The 19,132-nt window shown below is 40.6% G+C and overlaps 1 protein-coding gene across 1 annotated transcript in view; it reads right to left on the bottom strand.

Moving 5' to 3' along the window:
- The window catches only part of FRMD3 (FERM domain containing 3), a 131,901-nt gene extending 117,440 nt beyond the window's left edge, over positions 1-14,461 (bottom strand). Inside the window, exon 1 of the mRNA XM_071424864.1 lies at positions 14,157-14,461. Coding sequence (XP_071280965.1) covers positions 14,157-14,255 — 99 coding nt within the window. The 5' untranslated portion in view covers positions 14,256-14,461. The remainder of the gene's footprint in view (positions 1-14,156) is intronic.
- Between the last annotated feature and the right edge of the window lie 4,671 nt (positions 14,462-19,132).

Here is a 19,132-nt window from a genome sequence, read left to right as displayed (position 1 = left end):
CTAAGCATTCCTATTTCTCATGTCTAGTTTTTCACCAACTACTACTGTTGTGTCCGAAATGCCAAATGCTTCATCAAATCTCCGTACCAAGACCAAGGCAGATGGAAAGCAACAGGCTTTTTGTACTCCACACACTCTCATACCCTTCCAGGGATAAAAGCAGTCACTCAACATACAACTTTACCATTATATCTTGAAACATTTTACTAATTGCCTCACTGTCAGGGAACTCTTCCAGAATTTGCTTAATCAAATTCTCACACCAGCTAAGCCAGAGGATGTGCCCAGTGCACAAAAGTCAGAGTTGTAAACATTTTTCATTTACTTAACAGAAAGCATGTTCCATGCCAAACCTGTAGCTGTAGCCTACATCCTTTTTGTAGCCTTCAACATTTCTGGTCTCCCTATACAATGAATGGAATTTGACTACTAGCATATGCTCTTTTACATTTGGGCCACCAATAAAGTGAAGGATGTCATCAATATTACAGCAGATCTGGCACTGGTTAAAGCAAATCTGTGTAGATGAAGGAGCAATCATTAAGGCTTTAAAGACACACTTTCCTCCAGAGTGTCTAAAATCCTCCCCACATGCCCTCAAGTGCTGGAGTTCATTTTGATCTCTGATGTAGCTGAAAGATGTGTAAAAGCAGGCACAACATTAATCACAGATGACGTGCTTGAGAGGGCACTGTTTTGTTTATTCCAGTGAGTGCATAAAATATCTAGCATTCATGAATTGTGTCAGAATGATGTTTACTTTGAGCAGAAATATACAATTATCTTGTTCATAAAGCAGAAACCCTTCTCTCAGCAAGACAACCCAACTCATGGTATTTCTGCAAAGAAATACTGCTACAAGAATCCCACTGAACCTTTGGGAGGACAGTACTTTCCCTTTTATTTCCCTTCTTTCTTAAGCATATATTTAGCTGATCTATTTCAGGAATGCATGGGCAAATCTTCACAGTTCAAAATGAGAAAAACAATATCCTGTAGAAGCAGATTCAACTTTAATTACAAAGTAATATCAAATTTGTACAGACACAATAGGGAAACAGAATTTGTTAAACTGGCTTCCCCATGGATTCATAATCTTCCTGTACCATCCAGTCTGCAGGATAAAACACTCAGAATCCTCCTCCAGCAAACGTTTTGGTTACTGCGTAAGCAGGAAATCCTCTGGAGAGGGAGAAGGCAGAGGGAGGTTAGAAAATGCAATTTCTTCTGCATCTCTCAGAGAAGTGCCAAACACTATGTAGGGCACAAACCAGCTCTGCATGTTCACCACAATCACAGCTCTTCTTGTCTTCTTTGAGTACTGCAAAGTCAGTGAATCGGGAATTTCAGGAAGAATTTACATGTCACTGTGCCTACCTGCTTGTTCTTTAAAAAAACAGAAGCTAGGAGAGCGGTTTAAAATCCACTTTGATGCAGTGAACAGAACAAAGAAGTTCTTTTCTAAACAGATTATCTCTGTGACCGAGTGCGAAAACACAGAGTTTTGCTTCAAGGGAAAGAGGTTAATATAAGTTACTATATTAATAATTTATACTGAGACAGGCAGCAGGGGAACCACAGAGCTGTCTCTGAGGCTGGAGAAGAGAGGACATCACCAGCAAAACCAATAACCTGCTTGGGAATGAAGAATAATACATTACTTCTTGGGCCACACCTGTCAACACCTGGTAGAATTTTAATTGTTCTTGGAATACCACCAAAGTACAGCTTGGCTAAGCAGAAGAAGGACATCAAAATAATTTTTAGAAATCGGTGCCCTCAAAATTACCAAAAGGTCCTCCTGCAAAGGGTGGGGAGAAGAAGAAAGAAGGCAAAGGCAACTAAATCCACATCTGCATCTTCCCTGTAGTTTTCCAAACAATAAAAGATAAAGCTTTTAAAAACAGGCTAATGGAAAGACATCAAATGCAAGTTCTTCCATTATCAGAATGCAGAATATTTATGGAAAATCTAAAAGGAAAAGACAATTTTTCTTAAAGGTTTTGGATTACAATGGTAGTTCTGACCACAAAGAAACAAGAGCATTCACAGAGTAAAAATAGAACAGTGAAAAAGCAGATGTTGGAGCTTTTCAGGACATTCAGTTTGTGTCTATTTTTTCAGAACAGAGGTATCCACTGAACTACTTATGACTCATGAAAGAAAACTATGTACCATTTCCTGGACATGGTGTGTAAATAAATTCTAGAGTGAACACGTGTACACACACGCAAAAGAAACATTAAAATATGTGAATATTCATATCAAATAATATATTAGCAGTGCTGATTTATTACAGGAAGAATGGGAGGTATAGTTATCAAAATTTACTTGTTTCCTTATGCTTTGTGAAAGCACCTGCAGGACCTAGAAATATTTCCACTATTTCTGAACAACCCTGGTATCATTCAGGATTTCACACGACAGTGCAAATAAAAAGAATGGGGATAAATCAGTACTATAAATACTGTAAGTTTTTAACAGTAAGGTTTTTTAAATCTCAATTTAAAAATGCATAAATACCATTACAGCTTTGGAAAAGATATTTTAAAAATGTGATTGGGGTTGAGAGGGATCAGCAAGGAGACCATGAAAAATAAGATTTTTTTTATTTTGAAATCAATTAAAATAAATTAAACTTGTAAGAATAACCTAGTTAATGAGCAAGAAAGTGTAGAAATTGAAGTTTTTAAGGTACAACGTAGTTACTGCAAAACCTGATTAATATAAAAGAATTGCAAAAAATCCCCATAGAGACAGTTAGGATATTATAAAGGCCTTACAACTGTACAGACTAAGAAAATTAGAAAATTATAGGGTGTGCACAAACACACATTACCCTATGCAAGCAGTATGTTACAAGAGCAATAAAATATAACAAGGGAGTCAAGATAATTCACAGAGCAAATAAATTCCAAAAGATTACTCAAACAAACAAGCGCACCAAACAAATAAAACAAAAAAATACAAAACAAAAAACAAAACAAAACAAAACAAACAACAAAACAAACAAACAAACAAAAACAAAAAAAAACACAAAACAAGAACACCCAAAAAAAAAAACCAGAAAACAATCTCTGTCCAAAATATTGCAAGGAACTTCTAGCCATCCCTGTCCAAAGACTAACTCCAGATCATTTTCATCATAACAATGATCCAAAAAGGTACTTCGGGGTGAAAAAAGCTAGTGGGACACAAGTAAAAAATTATTTACAGAACCTATAACAATTCTTTAAATAGTCCCTGTGAAATAATTACAGGAATTACCAAACTGTGGAATTGTTTATCAACCAGTCTAGGTTTCTGTTTCCAAGACAGTACAAAGCCCTCCACTTCCAAACAAAAAGTATAAATCATAACCTGGGAGAGCCACAAAGAGAATCTGTGAAAAGCACTGAAAACAATCTGGTGTACTGAAGAAACAGGTAATGAAAAGGAGGTGTGAATGTCAAGTCAGATCCTGGCCTCAGAAAGAGGGTCTGTGTCTAGGCACAGATTTGATATCTTTACCCATTTCAGAGAAGGCAGTAATCTGGGAGTTGCTGAAAGGCAGGAGAGTTAGCAACCAAAACCACTGTGGCCACAGAGAAGAACTGTAATTCCTACTTCCCCTTCCTCTCCAGTCCAACCCAGCCTCCTGTAGTTCTTCCTACACTCACAAGATGAATGAGCTCTAACAGAGTCAGGAGAGAGCAAGTTATTTGCACAAACCTAGTTGAAACAGAACTCATCCCTTGACACCAGAAAACAAATGTAAATATAGAACAAGGAGGAGAACATATTAGATTATTAAAAATTACCTCAGTGGTTGTGATTGTAGATTTAAAATCTATGTGTTCTTTCACTGGAAAGAATTTCTACATAACAGAATGAAACAAAAGTACAGGTGCAAATGTTGGTAAGATGTAACCAATACTGCTGTCTTTGCATTTTACCACATAACAACAGAAATCCCTACACAACTGTAGTCTTGTTCTCTTCCCCATGAGCACAAAGAAGACAGAGCGGTCTCTCTATATATTCAAATAAAGTTGATTTCTGCCTCTGTGTCCTCTGTGGACACTAGCCTTGGGCAGCGTGATTTTCCTCATGCCCACATGTACCAGCATCCTGCTACCGGAATTTCTCTTCTACAGCATTTTTTTCCACACTTATGTTAAAATTCAGGCTAGCTGCATGAATTACTTTGTGAGATCTCATCATCACAATATGAATGAAGCATTCCCCCATTATGTTTTCACTGAAATTACACCATAAATTCTTCTGGGCAAGATACAAGCCTCTGATTCTCAAGAAGGTAAGAGGACGAAAATTGCTACCTCTTTGTTACGTATAATGCACACACAAAAAATAACCAGAACTGTCCTGAAACTGTGTGAATTGGTAATTTTCCATTTTCATGTACCACTCTTCTTGCTTTAATCCTACAAGCCAGCAGCATGGTTTGGTTTGGGGACTGACAACTGCTCAAATCTTCTCTATTCTGGTGGCTGTTAAGTACCAATTGAGAGACCATATGAAAAAACTCCAGAAATCCTGGAAATGTGAGTGGATTCTCCAGTCAAAACAGAAAACCTCTCTGGCTATGCACCTAGCAACTGGCAGGGGCTCCTCAAGCTGCTGGAATGATTTTTTCTGAATGGCTGAATCTGCACACTGAATCACTCACAGCACCGTCTGTGAAAGCCTCTGCTGTTTCCTTCCCTTCCCTTTCCAAGGATGGAGCTAAATAAAACTCACGCAGAGCAGGAGCAAGCAGGGTCAATGTGTGTGGTGCACTCCACTGACTAGCACACTGAATGTTTCAAGATAAATTCTTGAAGTCATTAAAGTTTAGGCTGGCACAGCACAGCTTCAGAGTTTAACTCATACCCCAGCTAACTGTCCCATCTAACACAAGAGTAGCTATCATCCTCTGATTGTGCAGTATTTATCTTTGTTTCTCAATTTTAAATTAATAGGGTGAATGTGAAAGATCTGCTGCCTTTTGTTCTGAAAAGTGAAAATAAATAGGATTAGAAGTATGTTCTGTAGAATTTCTGTGGCATACATAGCACTCCATTCCATTCTCATCTGCATTTTTGCAAGTATTCTTCAAATAAAGAAACAGCCATGTCTCATTCATTGTTCCTCTATAGGGCTTGGAGATTGTGTCCATAAAAATGAGAACAGAACACCATTGACTGAAGTTGTGCAGAATACTTTTGTATTAGACTCTGCTGCTAAGAGCACTCAAGTGAAACAGCACACACATACACCCCCCACACTCCCCAGAAAAATCAAGACTGTCATCACAGAACAGATTACAGGTACAAATCCAAGATTACAGCCACATATTCTAAATGCAGATGTTTTGTAAGTACCTACTAAAACCAGTGTGACTCCTGGTTTAGCAACCAAAAACCATTGAAGATCCTCTTCACAATTCTTCAGATTTTCCACTTAAAATGAAAGTGCCATGAACATAGCTACCATTTCACATGATTTAGTATCAAACTATAAAATACATCTTCAGTCATTAAAAAAAAATCTTTTTTCTTTCTTTTTCTTCCTTTTTAAAAATGGAGATTGCATCTATACTAAGACTACTAAAACACTCCAAGCATTTTGGAGTGTTGAAATCCACCACCCATGCCAGGCAAACTGCTAGGACACAACAGTACTGTTTCTCCAAATTAGCATTCTTGCTGACTAGCTCCCAGGTAATGACTGGTAGATAGGACAGTCCAGGAACCATTCCCAAAAAGCAGTTCACATATAGACACTCTGTTTTGGAGATAAAAGTGCTTGACTAGTCTCTGCATCTGGAAACAAAAGGAATACACACCATTGTAGTCTGAACTTCATGCATCAATATCCTCACAACTTCACCTTATTTATGTTTAATAAATTATTATGACCTGTTGTAAATTCTTCTGGCACTGTCTGGGTTTGGAACATGAGGGTATTGTGTGTTTGTTTTCATGTTGTAATACCATTTCTTATTACTTTTCTGTTACGTGAAAAACTGTGAAAAGTGGGCATACAGATGCATGGCATGAAAAAGGTTTTACATGGTGTTGTCAGAAGTTCCAAAGTTATCTTTGCAACATTGCCCTTTTACAGCAAGTTTAAATATTATAACATAAAGAAAAAATTGGTAAGATGGAAATCATCTTGGTTTGTGTTCTTTAAAGTACAGTTCTGATCCAAAGGGAGTTGCTATGGGGAAAATATCATTGTGAGATAATGTATTTGAAAAAAGCAAAATTTGTCTTCAATATAAATAATTTACTTCTACCTGGGGTTCAAGTAAACAAGGGAAAAATTACTGTATTTTTAATGAAGGTGTTGACTCATTTAACTTATTTTCCAAAGGGAGCATTTAAAGAGCAATGATTTTGCAGCCACTTAATACTTATGTATCTTACTGCAATTATTTTGAATCACCGGATTTCCAACTATTGCAGGAGTTATTTCCATTTGTGAACACTTCTGCTGAAAAAGAACTTAAGGTATACCGCTCTTTACCTTCTCATTTCTGACTGTGAACAGCCTTGAGAAATTTTATATGTTTTCTAACCATATACAGATTGGTATGATACATTTCCTATCAAGTTTCCAGAGGGGAAAATTTTCCTCTAAATATAACAGTACTAGATCATCAGTGTGTATTCTTCAGTAGCTCCCATAAGCAGCAAATATGATGATTCCTGCTCACACTTGGCTTACAACTGTCATAGAACAACACCTGTCTTGAAATTGTAAGCACACTGAAACGGCCAGAGGTGGTTATCAACACACCTCCACCAAGAACATGTTAGACCCTGAAAAGAGGAAAAGAAAAGCACTTTTAGGAATTGATTGCCTGCAGCTGGGAAAGATAACATAAACTGACAGTGGAGAAGTGAAAAAAGAAAAGTGTGATGTTGCTTGAAAAGTGTGATATTATTGTTGTTGTTATGATTATCATAATCATTATTATAATAATTATTATTATTTCATGCCAAAAAGAAGATTTAATATTAAATTGCTGAATTATTAAAACTGTGTTTTCACTATCAGACAAGGAATTAAAAACAGTGCAAAGAAGGAACAAAAATGTGACTTGTAAGGTCTAGAATGGGTCTGTTAGAAAACAAGGCTAGGGAGAAAAATGAGCAGTATTTAAGCAATCAAAAATAAAGGAACAGACAAGAAAACTAAGCTAAAGGAAGAACTATAAAGAGATATATGCCATATACAGCAGGGAAAGGCACGGCCAAAGTCGAATGCTGACAGCTTGACTTTAACAGGACAAGGCGAGAAGGATTATCTGGACGTTATGAACATTGCCAACAGGTTGACATTATCCTCACTAGGGAATGGAGGGGAAGTGCAAAAAGAGAGAGAGAACGACAAGAAGATGGAGAGCCATTTCAGTATGTTTGATTTAGTAAGCCAAAATACTCAGAAGAACAAGAACCTGTGCTACAGAAAACAAGTATTTTATCACAGAGATAATTACTTTCCAGTCTTCCAAACCACCTGGTTGTTTTTGAGGAAGAAGAGAAAAATCAGCTGTCATTTTTCCTATTCTTTAACCTAAGTGTTTAGAACTTGAGTTTTTAATATAATATCTGTTACAGGGGACCGGTGAAAACCACTCTCTCTCTCACCTTGCCATAGGAAAGGCATTAATCTCTCCTTTTCTTAAAGCTCAAAGTTCAGGAGCATTGATACACACTGTAAAATAATTTTCAACCTCTACAGGAAATCCAAGCTAGAAAAATACAACCAAAACATAAAAATACATTACTTCCTTACAAATCAATTATTTTGGCTACTTAATTCTGCCATATTATTTCTTCTTGGCTGCCTCATCTATTCAATCTGTATCAGTGCACTGAAGATGTTTATATAGACTAGGGTGTATCAAGGTACAAGAAAACCTTTGGGTGAGGTGCAAAAAGCCCTTTCAGAACAAAAAAGTGCATGAAGTTCCTGCAAAGCATTCTGTATCTCACAGGAGCCACTTTTCTACACACAAGATTAAAATTATGATTTGCAGTTCACAGATATAAGCAGTGCTGCATTGTGCTTAAAGATTTTCCAATTGCCTTTTATTCTTACTTCAGCTCTACCTCTGCTGTTCAGCTAGTGTCCAAACATGCCTGACCATAATGAATGTAAAAATTTTTATGCAAAGCTAAAAGGAAAATGAAAGAAGGGTAAAAGTGAAAAGACTGTACTTTATATTAAGTTACTTATCACCTAAATTGTTTCTTTTTACTGAAACACACCTTCATCTTAACCATGGATTGGGTAAGTCTTTAAGTACACATGCCTTTATTTACTAGCAATCAAAATATGAATTGCAATGTCAATCACAACAAAAAGTAAACAGGCAGTTAAAAATTAAAGGCAAGATCATGGTCTTGGGACAGGAAATTTTTAGATTTTGGTCATTAATCAGACAGCATGAGATTGTGGAGAAAAAAAATTATCATTAATAAGCTTTAGCCAACAGTAAAGCTGTTCATCTGCAGTTTAGTATATGTTGGATAAAATCCTGTACAAACCAGCTTTGTGAGTATTTTCACTTAAAAAATAGCAAGAGATAACAACAGAGTTTATGAATTGTTAGTAATATGGCAGTATTACACATGGGTATGCACCTTTTCTTTATCAGAGACAAGAAAACTAATGTTAAGCAAGTACCAAGTTTCAGGAACACATATTAAAATCTATCAACAGAATCAATTTCTTATTTTTTAATGAAAACTGCCAACACCCTAGTAATCTTCTAGTACCACACTCTATTCCTGTTTCCTTTTCAGAAAGACTTGGAAGAAGCTAAGAGCACATCTTTAAGAATTATTAATGTATAAAAACAAAAACAAAACAAAAAACAAATTCCAACAAACAAACAGAATATAAATACATTGAAGCAACTTTAATCAAACACATGCAATTACAACAGCAATAGCTTTAACCCACAGGCTTAGCTTCATTAGAGAGTGTTCTCATGTACAACTCTCACCAAGAGTACCCCCTGTAACTGTACAATTAGAGGCTCAAACATGAAGACAGGAATACAAGCCCTAGTGAGCAGTTTCTAAAATGTGTCAACAGAACACAGAGAATAATTCTTCCTAACCTGCATCTCCGCCCTTATCTCATCTTACTATTTTGAACCGCTGTAGTATCAATCCAGCAGCTCAAGGCGCTTGCTGGTTATGCTTCTGACATCGCTTACAGGATAAATATAAATTCACTAAATCTCCTGCCTTCTGTCTACATAATCCCTTAACCTCTCCCTTTCCACAGCTATGATTCGCTGCCTTTTTTACATCCCTGGCCTCTCCACTATTTGCATTCTGCCTTCCCTTTTCATGCTGCCTTCCCTTTCCCACTTATTTTTTTTTAACTCATTGACATTCAGCATACCTTCACAGTGAGACTTGTGGTCACTGCTCTTTTACTTCACAGCCTGCTTCAGCATGTTGGTTTGGGTTTTACATTTTATTGAGGGATGGGAATTTTAAATAGTGTTATCTGGTTAGCAGATTTCTATTAAAATTAGCTTTTGCCTGTAAGACACAGACCAAGCAGATAATATTAATCAAGTAGACAACTTTTCAGTGATCTATGTGCTACAAAAAGAACTAGACGGAACAGTGTATGTCACATTTAAAAGAAAAATAGAAAAAAAAAAGAGTCAAGCAAATAAATTATTAGCTGAAGTACAGGCAGCAGTATTCAAACTGTACAGAAGCTGCTCCCAAAATTAGATTAGCAAAGCACAAGACCATTCTACACTATTGAACTACCAGCAGCAGAAGGAAGTGAGCTTTCTCAGATTTTATCACCTTCATTTTAAATTCTGCAAAAAAAGTTAAAAGGTCTAAGAACAGACCATGAGTAAATCAAAGCTTTATTCTGCTATATTTTCTCCCTGATTCCTAAATCAGCTTTTAAAAATAACATTTTCTCCTTGTTCAAATCTGGACACACATAGAAATTCAAGTTTTTCTTTTAAGCAACAATCAAATTACTATTTAGATACAATTTTAAAAAAACCCAGTATTGTAGCCAAATGATATTTTTGGAAATATCAAAACAGATTTCTGTACAGGAAAGGTCATTCAAAGCAAAACCTGTGACATTTAAAAGGCCCCTTACAACACAATTTTACACATGTGCTGGGGCACAAGAAGACCCAGTCATGCAGTATTTCTACAAATAAACACACAGATAACAAAGTTCATCTTTCAATAATAAGCTCTAAATGAGAGGAAAAGCTTCAGTCATGCCAAACTTATCTCCGGTTGTACACAGCTGAACCTGAACATCTCAGAGTAAAGAAAACTTGAATTAAGGAGTGAGCAAGTGGCACAGGTTAAACCAAGACTTGGTCTAGGCTATTGCTTCTAAAAGGGTAAATTGCTGCATTAAATTATTGCTTGAAGTCAGCAAAACTGGAAAATTTTACCCATTTTGTCATTGAGTCAGAAGAGAAGTGTCTCAATAATACCTCCAGAAAGGAGGTGTTCTTGCTGCTCCAGACTCATTTCCAATAGTTTTGAAGACCTGCTTCCCCCACTGCCCTCTTTCAAACCTGGGTTCTGTGCTTTATCAGGCAGACTGCACAAGCAGGTCACCTCTTTCTCTTGCAAATGGAAACAGACAGTGGCCACTGGCCCTTCAGGCTGTTTTTCATAACCTCTCCATTTCAGCTGTGCCGCAGCCGCTTCACCGTACTGCTGCTATATAGCCTGTCTGGCTACAGGTTACAGAGACAAAAATCAAACAAACACAAAAACCTTCACATGGGAAAATAAACATCACCATAAGAATTAGTTAGGTGTTCCTCGGGTCCCAGCTCATTCTTGTGTCTGTCACCACTTCATCTGTTTTGCAGTCACAAAGTCTCTCAGATGAGGAGGACGGCACATTGAGTCTTGACCTTTGAGCTGCAAACCTAGCCTTGAGCAACTTGGTGACCTACATGGCAACTGCACAACTCAATAACTAGTTGGCTGGAGTCTAAAAATGCATGATTCACTTCTGATTCTCTGATTCTCCCACTGCACCATATGCTGTCACTAGACTATTTGCTAAAAAAATGTAATTTCCAAAAGCAAACTTTATTAGCTTGGTCACCTGATGAAGCACTACTTTGAAAGAACTTTACTTATAAAAGAAACATGTATTTTCTTTTCGTACCTAAACACTGAAATTTACAGAAGAAGGAAAAAAATACACACATGTGCATATGCAGCTTTTAAGTATATCTCGTCCCACTTATTTTTCCTAAAACAAACTCCCAGTGTTTTAGATGAGTAACATACAATTCTTGTTGTATATTTTGTAGGGCCAAAGATCTACAGTGCATCTAAAAATTAGCATGCACCTCTGCCCAGAAGCGGTACCAGGTTCCTGTGATACTAATCTATGTGTACAAGCCAACTGCTGGAAAGATATACTTGAAAAAGTAGGGTTTGGTAAAACTTGATGTGCTAAACTGTATCAAATCATACCTATACACCTCATCATCTAGACTAGCTACATATCTCCCCTTCCTTTTCCCTGAACAGCAAGAATTTCAGTCATCACATTCCTTACTGCATCCTGTGTCCCTAGGAGACTCTGATGGCATTTCTCAGTGTTGTAGAATTAGGATTTCTTATCATCTTAATGACCAAAACACAGCTGTCCAACATGTTCCAGCCAGCACAACCCTGGCATCTCTACTGTTAACCCAGCAGCACATCATCTGGGCTATTTTGTCCCAGTGCATCAATATGCATCAATATGCACATATAGATCTAACAGGCAAGTGGGAGTTCCTCTGATTAACAAAAAAAAAGAAAAAAAAAAATTTAGTATTGCTAAAGCTCCTAGCAAGTTTTGTCCACATTATGAAGTTCAAATACAGGTCTGACAAAGAGATTAAAGACAAAAAGTTGAGTGGTTTGGGATTTATTAATTCATTCTAGAAGGAATAAAAAGCTATGCACACGCAGAAGGATAAAGAAACAATCTGAGCTAGTCCCACATTTTAAATGCTTTTGTCAGTGTACAGACACAGGAAAACAAGTTCTGAATGAGATTATAACAGAATTCAATCTTCAGAATTATCCTTAGAAATCTAATAGGTAAAATATTTTCAACAGTGATTTTTCTCTTGCCTGCAGAATGAGCCACAACAATGTAATACCATACAACTTGTTCTGAGCTCATTGCTTCACCTTGCATAATACAATACCTGAAGTGTTAAAGTAACTCTTTTTCTACCCTGTAGGCATTGAAGAGAATACTCTCAGCATATGTAAATCTATTGAGTACTTCAAGCCCAAAGAACTGTCATAACATCATCTCAGAATCTGACCTTAAATTTATGATTGTTTAAAGAGACTAATTTTTAAAGGTGCCAAATAAGTTATGCAAAGCTTCCATTAACTTCAAGAAAAGACTCTGAAGGCCATGCTGCTTCTTACTCAATAAATCTTATAACCATGCTCTTCATTAATGAGAGCACTAGAATGATACAAGTACAAAATGTTTTTGGTAATTTCCTGTTACTTCCAGGTCACACGCCATTCAAGAGTAACTAGTAGGCAACCACGGACTGGGAGAGGAGTGTGTGTAGAGCAGCCCTGCCAAAGGGATCTGGGGGTGCTGGTGGGCAGCAGCTCAGGGTGAGCCAGCAGTGTGTGCCGGGCAGCCAGGAGGGCAAACCCCATCCCGGGGTGCAGCAGACACAGCATCACCAGCTGGGATTGGGATCATCCCGCTGGATCCAGCCCTGGTGCGCCTCACCCCGAGTCCTGTGTGCAGTGCTGGGCCCCACACTCTGAGAAGGGTGGGAAGAAGGTCCTGGGATGGTCCAGAGGAGGACAACAGAGCTGGTGGCAGGGCTGGGAGGCACATCCTGTGAGGAGGGGCTGAGGGCTCTGGGTCTGTCTGGGCTGGAGAGAAGGAGGCTCAGGGGGTGACCTCATTGCTCTGAGGAGATCTGGAGAGGGAATGCTGCTGTGTTCCTGGCATCTAGCAACATGGAATAGGAATGGCTCAAAGCTGCATCAGGGGAGGTTCAGACTGGATATCAGGAAACATTTCTTTACCAAGAGGATGGTCAAACACTAGAGCAGGCTTCCTGGAACTGATGCCTCAAACCTGCCAGTGCCTTAAAAAGAGACACTTGGGCAATGCCCTCAGTAACAGGCTTTATGTTCTGTTATTCTGTGAACACTGTGGAAATTTCAGAGGGTAACTTGATTTTCATGCTTGCCGTTAAATCTGTAAGAATCTCTAAGTCTTCCAGAGTATAACCAGAGTTACAGTTCCTGTCAGAACACCTGAAATACCCCTGCTTTCACGCATTACAAACATTGCTGGTACACCACAAAGGCACACTCTTCATCTATCCTTATTACTTGAAGGAATAAAAAGAGGGACTAAGTAATTAGGAAGAAGCACTACGGCGAAGTTGTTTTTTGTTGGGTTTTTTTTTCTCCCAACCACACAGCAACTACTATCACTGAAAAGCCTGCTCCAAGTTATCTTTTGTCTTAGATGAAGAGGAAGAGGGGGCAGAGCTTCATTTTGAACTCTGCCCGCTATCTCGGTAACGGCGGTTCCCGACACCGCACGCCGCCGGCCTTGCTTCCAAGGCAGGGCTTTCCCGGTGTCGGAGAGCGAGTCCTCCCGCACATCGGCTCCGCAGCCCTGCCCTGCCGTCCAGGCGCCCCGTTACCGCCCCGCGGGACGGGGAAGTGGCCGCCGGCATTTCCCCCTTCGCCCGGGCCACCGCAGCCCAGAGCGCTGCTCTCGCCCGCGGGGACGCTGTGCCGGGAGTGCCGGAGCCCGAAGGATCCCGGGGCTCCGGCAGCGGCCGGGCGGGCTCCGCGCCGTGCAGTGCATCGCCGTGGCGCAGCACCGGGAGCTGGCGGTGCAGCCGCGGCTGCCGCCCCGCAGGTGCACGGAGCCCCCGCCGAGAACGGGGCGCGCGGGGAGCGGAGCTCCCGCCGCGGCCGCGCCGAGCCGAGCCGAGCCCAGCCCAGCCCAGCTCAGCCGACACGAGCCGAGCCCAGCCGAGCCGAGCCCAGCCGAGCCGCCGCCCGGGCCCAGAGACCCGCGAGCCGCCGCCCCCCGAGCCGCCCCGCCGCCGCCGCCCCTTTCCGCGCCGGCACCTGGATGTGGCAGGAGATCTCGGAGTCGTCCAGCAGCCGCACGGTGCATTTCATCTCCGCGCTCAGCGACCTGATGCTGGAGCTCCGGAACCGGATCATCCCGGCAGCCCGCCCGCCCCTGCCGCCCCGCAGGCAGCCGCAGGGGGCCAGCCTGCAGAGGCGCCCGGCCGACCACGGCAAGGCACGGCGCGGCACGGCACGGCGCTGCACGGCGCCACACGGCGCGGAGAGGCGCGGCGGCAGCGCCACCCCTCAGCCCCGCGGCGCTCCGCCGCCGCCCGCCATCCGCCCGCCCGCCGCGGCTCGGGCCGCCGCTGCGTCAGGATGCGCTCCGCTGGCCTGCCTCAGCATCCTCCTGCGCCCGCCCCCGGCACGGCATGGCACGGCACGGCACGGCCCGCGGGGGCACCTCTCCGCCCTCACCTGCTCCTCCCGCTTCTCCGCCCCACCGGTCCCGGCCGGGCTCCCTGCGCGGCTCCGTTTCTGTCGGGCTGGGAGCGCCCAGGGGGAAATGGACGGCGCGATCGTTTGTCTTCGCCGCCACGGGCGTGCCTCGCCTGGTTTTGAGTTCACCTGGGCGAGTGGTACTAGCGTGGGAATGTCCGATGCCCTGCAAACGGGGGACAACACCCAGGCTGCCGGCGGGGAGCGGAGTCCCCAGGCTGGCTGGCCGCCCATGCCTCCGGCGTATCCCAACACAGCCCGAGGCAGGAGGAATACATATAGAGAGTCACATAAAGAAACCTCACTAAAGATGAGTGTACCCTAATGAAACAGAAGAAAACAGAATACAACTTACTGTAAGAGCGCAAGCCTTGGAAACTTATTTCCTCAGGGGAAAAAAAAAATTACCCATTAGGGAGCAGCAGTCATACCCCATTTGTTGTCTAAGTGGGAAAGAAAATAAAACATCCAGTGGTTTCACTATTATGTTCTGCATCACAAAAGGGTGTATACATTTGTGTAAAACCTTGCTGGCAGAAAGCAAGCACCAAACTTAACCAGCCTTGAAACAGGGATCAGCACTGTGTTAAAAAATTAGCACTTGCCTTTGAAATATGAAATGAAAAACAGCCAGGGCAAAATGTGACATGACTGGAAGTTTTTACAAATATAAAAGAAGAACTGACAATCACACAGAAGATGAATTTCAGTTATTATTGAAACAGTTGTCTGTGATTACCTCTAAATGTCCATATTTTGAAAATAGCTCCATGTGAGTGTGTTGTTCTTTAGAAAATCCCGTGTAAGAGTCTGAGTGCTGTTACTGCTGTAAGAGCTTCCTTTAGCTTTCTGCTGGACTGCTAACAGCAGGAAATACAAGCAACCACAAACAAATGTGAAATATATAATGCTCACTACCACCAGCTAATAAATATGCAGAGCCCTTTAATGTGGAACATAAAAGAAAAGCTATAAATATATGCTTCTCAGGAATGATAAATGCTTTCAATTGCATAGAGAATAGTGAAGCAAACCAGTGAGTATTTAAAATAGATTATTCACCTCAGCAGCCACAGTCAGCCCACAAGTTATGGAAGAAGGTCCTTATCAGCTGAGACACCAGGTGTGGACACCTACTCATTAATAATATAATAACACTTTATGTCTTACAGTCCTGCAACATGGGAGCTCAATAGCAGGATTTAAGCCCACATGCAGATTGACTCTCCAGTGACACACATTTTCCTGCTTCTCATAGAGAAGAAATCTTCTCTTTCTAAGCCAAGTATTTTAGCTTTCCTTCAGTCTGCAGCACACTTTTCTCCACCTGAAAGGGGAATTACAAGAGAGAGCTGAGCCAATGTGAAGATTTAGAGAGCAGGTCATAGTCTATCATTGTCTGAAGGGGGGTTTTGCTTTACCTTCAGGACTACATGGAGAGGGATGAGCTTTCCAGGAGTTCTCAGAGTTACAGCAGCAGTGATGACTACAACATGAAATCTGCACCCCCAAACAAGCGTGAGCACAAGAAGTGTGAACTAGTCTGTACCAACAGCAGCATAGCTGCCTGAGAACAGAACTCAGCAGAATTTTATTTGCCTGTTGTAAAAACAGGTCACTCTTGTCTTTTTGTTCACTTCTATTTGCCTCTTTAATTTCTGATGCCATGTTGACCTGAGGTGCCTGAGAAATCTGTGAGACACAGAACCCATTTCTATGTTTCAGCTACCACAGCAATAGGTTTTATGACACAGAATGTGGCAGCCATCTAACAGGAAGACATCAGATAAATAAAACAATCAAAACCAAATACTCCACCCAAGAGAAAAAAAAATCAAAGAACAACCAAAAAAACCCAACCAAGAAATGAAAGTTATTTTTGATTGAAAACCAAACACTCTGCCCAGTTTCAACTTCACAAAGGAAATCCACCAGATGAATTTTGCATCATGTATTAGGACTACCTCCCCTTCCTTATTCAAAAAGAATTCTAGGCTTTTTTTTTTCCTTACAAATAGAAGGCTCTTAAAGTTCTCTTCGTATCATAAATTATGCAGAAAAACCCCACAAACTTACCTCAAAACATATTACAGTGCACCCCCTTTTGCCAGATCTTGGAGGCCAAACAGTCCTTATATAGCTAGCATTTGGAAATGCTACCTGAAAAGTCAGGTACTTGAGGAACTGATATTTAAAACACTATGGCAAATATAGGAAAACACAAAGCAACCCATAGATAAATTTAATTCAGTTACCAGAAAATACTGAGCTGATGGAGTATATAAAAAAATATGCTGCTTGAACTTGCAGAATACGCTTTTGACTCAGGGGAAGGTTATCAGCTACTGCTGTTAGACCATGTTATGTTATTGAGGTGTTTATTGAAGCTCTCAGCTGGCTTTGTACTGCAGATGTTGGAAGTTCTAGCGGGAGAGCTCAATACCAGGTAAAGCCAGCTGCAAGAACTGGATAGTGGTGTGTAGACACATGCTTGAAATGCATTTTAGATTCATCAGTCTCAGAACCGCTCCATTCAATAGCCACATTCCCATTCTTTCTTCGCCTAACTGGTCACTGAATGACTTTGCTCTGATGAGTGCACGTGGGTGGCCTAAAGGACAGTAGCCTACTTACCTAGGAATTGCTGCCAGATACAATGTGGGACAGCAGGGAGCACTAATGAGCTTGAGTAGTATTTTGATATCTGCATGATTCTGCACGGAGTCAAATTACAGAATATAATTGTCAAGGATTTTCCCTTCAGTGGCTGATAGTAACAGCAACTTAAGCTCTTTCAATTAATGTTTATAATCTAACCAAATATATAGACATTTGATTTGGATTTGTTTGGGGTTTTTTCCAAATACTTGAAGATTAATCCATAAGTACAACAGCTATGGCTATAAACACTGCCTGCCATGGGTCAGACCTTGAGTTCCAGCATGGGTAGGCCAAGCACACAAATCACTGTCCCCAGAGGGGTCCTTCCCCAAGGCCTACACCTCCCCATTGCCTCGGCCATAGGTCCCTCACAGGGCACAGCAATTAGCCTTTGCTCAGAGATCATGGTGCCATAAGTAAACAGCCACTTTTTGTGAAGTCTGTGACAGTTTAGATTTTCCTCAGTTCCCTTCCACAACAGTATTAGGAACTCCAACACTTAAATATTTCAGATGAAGAGAGATGGCTTCTCCAGAACATATCCTAAAAAATGGGAGGTGAGGGTTGAGCTAGCAATGAATCAATAGTTCAGGGAGTAGCTTCCTGTAGTCAGGAAAGTGTGCCTTTGTGTGTCAAAGGCACAAAGGCACACACTGTATGATTGCAAAATAAATCCAGTAACTAAGCTGAAATTAGTAGTGAGGTAATTGAAGGGCTAGGCATACCAGGCAGCACGCAAAATATGAAAACAAGTAAGAGATTCCACACATATGGGATCTCTTTTGTTTCAGTCCTAAGTAGTTGTCTAAAAAAATCACTTCAGATCAAAAAACAATTGAAAAAAATATAAACAAAAAACCAGGGGGTTTGCATCTTAAAATAAAAGGTTTCTTACATGTAAATATTACACCAGTAACTTGAAAACTGTGTATAAAATATTAATGTGTATATTGAAAAAACCCTAAGAGTATTAAAATATACATAAATTACAAAGGAAAATATATTTAAATAGCAAAAGTTCTACTGTTCACTGGGGGCAGAGTTGAGTCAGAAGGTGAACCTTGAATTCACATAAGGTTTCTACTTCCTTTTGCATTACAAAATCAGTTAAAAAAATCACGTATTTGTTGCATGAATGAGAAAGCAACAAGATACATAAAATGCTACATTATTTGACAGCAGTATAAAAAGACTCAGGATTTTCATGCTTGTACTCTAAAGGGAGCTGTCAATCCTAAAGTCCACTAAAAAGTCCAGGGCTATTAGTGGTATATTTGCTCATAACTGCCCCAATAAAAAAGACCTGGAGTGTTATTGAAATCTAGGACTGTATCACAACCTGCATGGCACGGATGGTCCTGTAGGCCTCCACATTCCTTGGGTGCACTTGTGCATCCCAACCATGGCTTTCAGGGGGAGAAGTGATGAGTCAGAAGTAGGAATTTTCTTCCACTGCTTAAGTTGAGCAATCTCTATAAAGACTCAGAACAAAGTATGGGAAGAACATTACAGAACTCACTTTCAGTAGAGAATGATGGGTTGAATTTACTCTACAAACTTTTCAGCAAATTTCCTGCAGATGTCATCTGGAAGCTCAAACTCCAATCAGCAGTTGTCTGAGTTAAACTGGATTGCACAATACCACACTTGAAATTTGCTGATGGGAGCAAACTTTACATTGATTTTAATCTACATAGTACAACTACCAAAAAGGCAAATGTCAGCTTTTAGCCTTTGGTTTGAAGTGTACAAAGTCAGTGAGATGATTCTTGTGATTAACTGAGTCCTGGGACTTGCCAAGCTTTTCTTATCAGTAGGATCAAAATGTTTCTTTCATATGCTCTTCTCTTTTTAGGGAATGTATATCCAGT

Source organism: Agelaius tricolor, unplaced genomic scaffold (assembly GCF_023055355.1).
Source record: "Agelaius tricolor isolate 1412-34295 unplaced genomic scaffold, bAgeTri1.0.p SCAF_4, whole genome shotgun sequence".
Taxonomy (NCBI): Eukaryota; Metazoa; Chordata; class Aves; order Passeriformes; family Icteridae; genus Agelaius; species Agelaius tricolor.
This window is presented reverse-complemented; position numbering and strand designations above follow the sequence as displayed.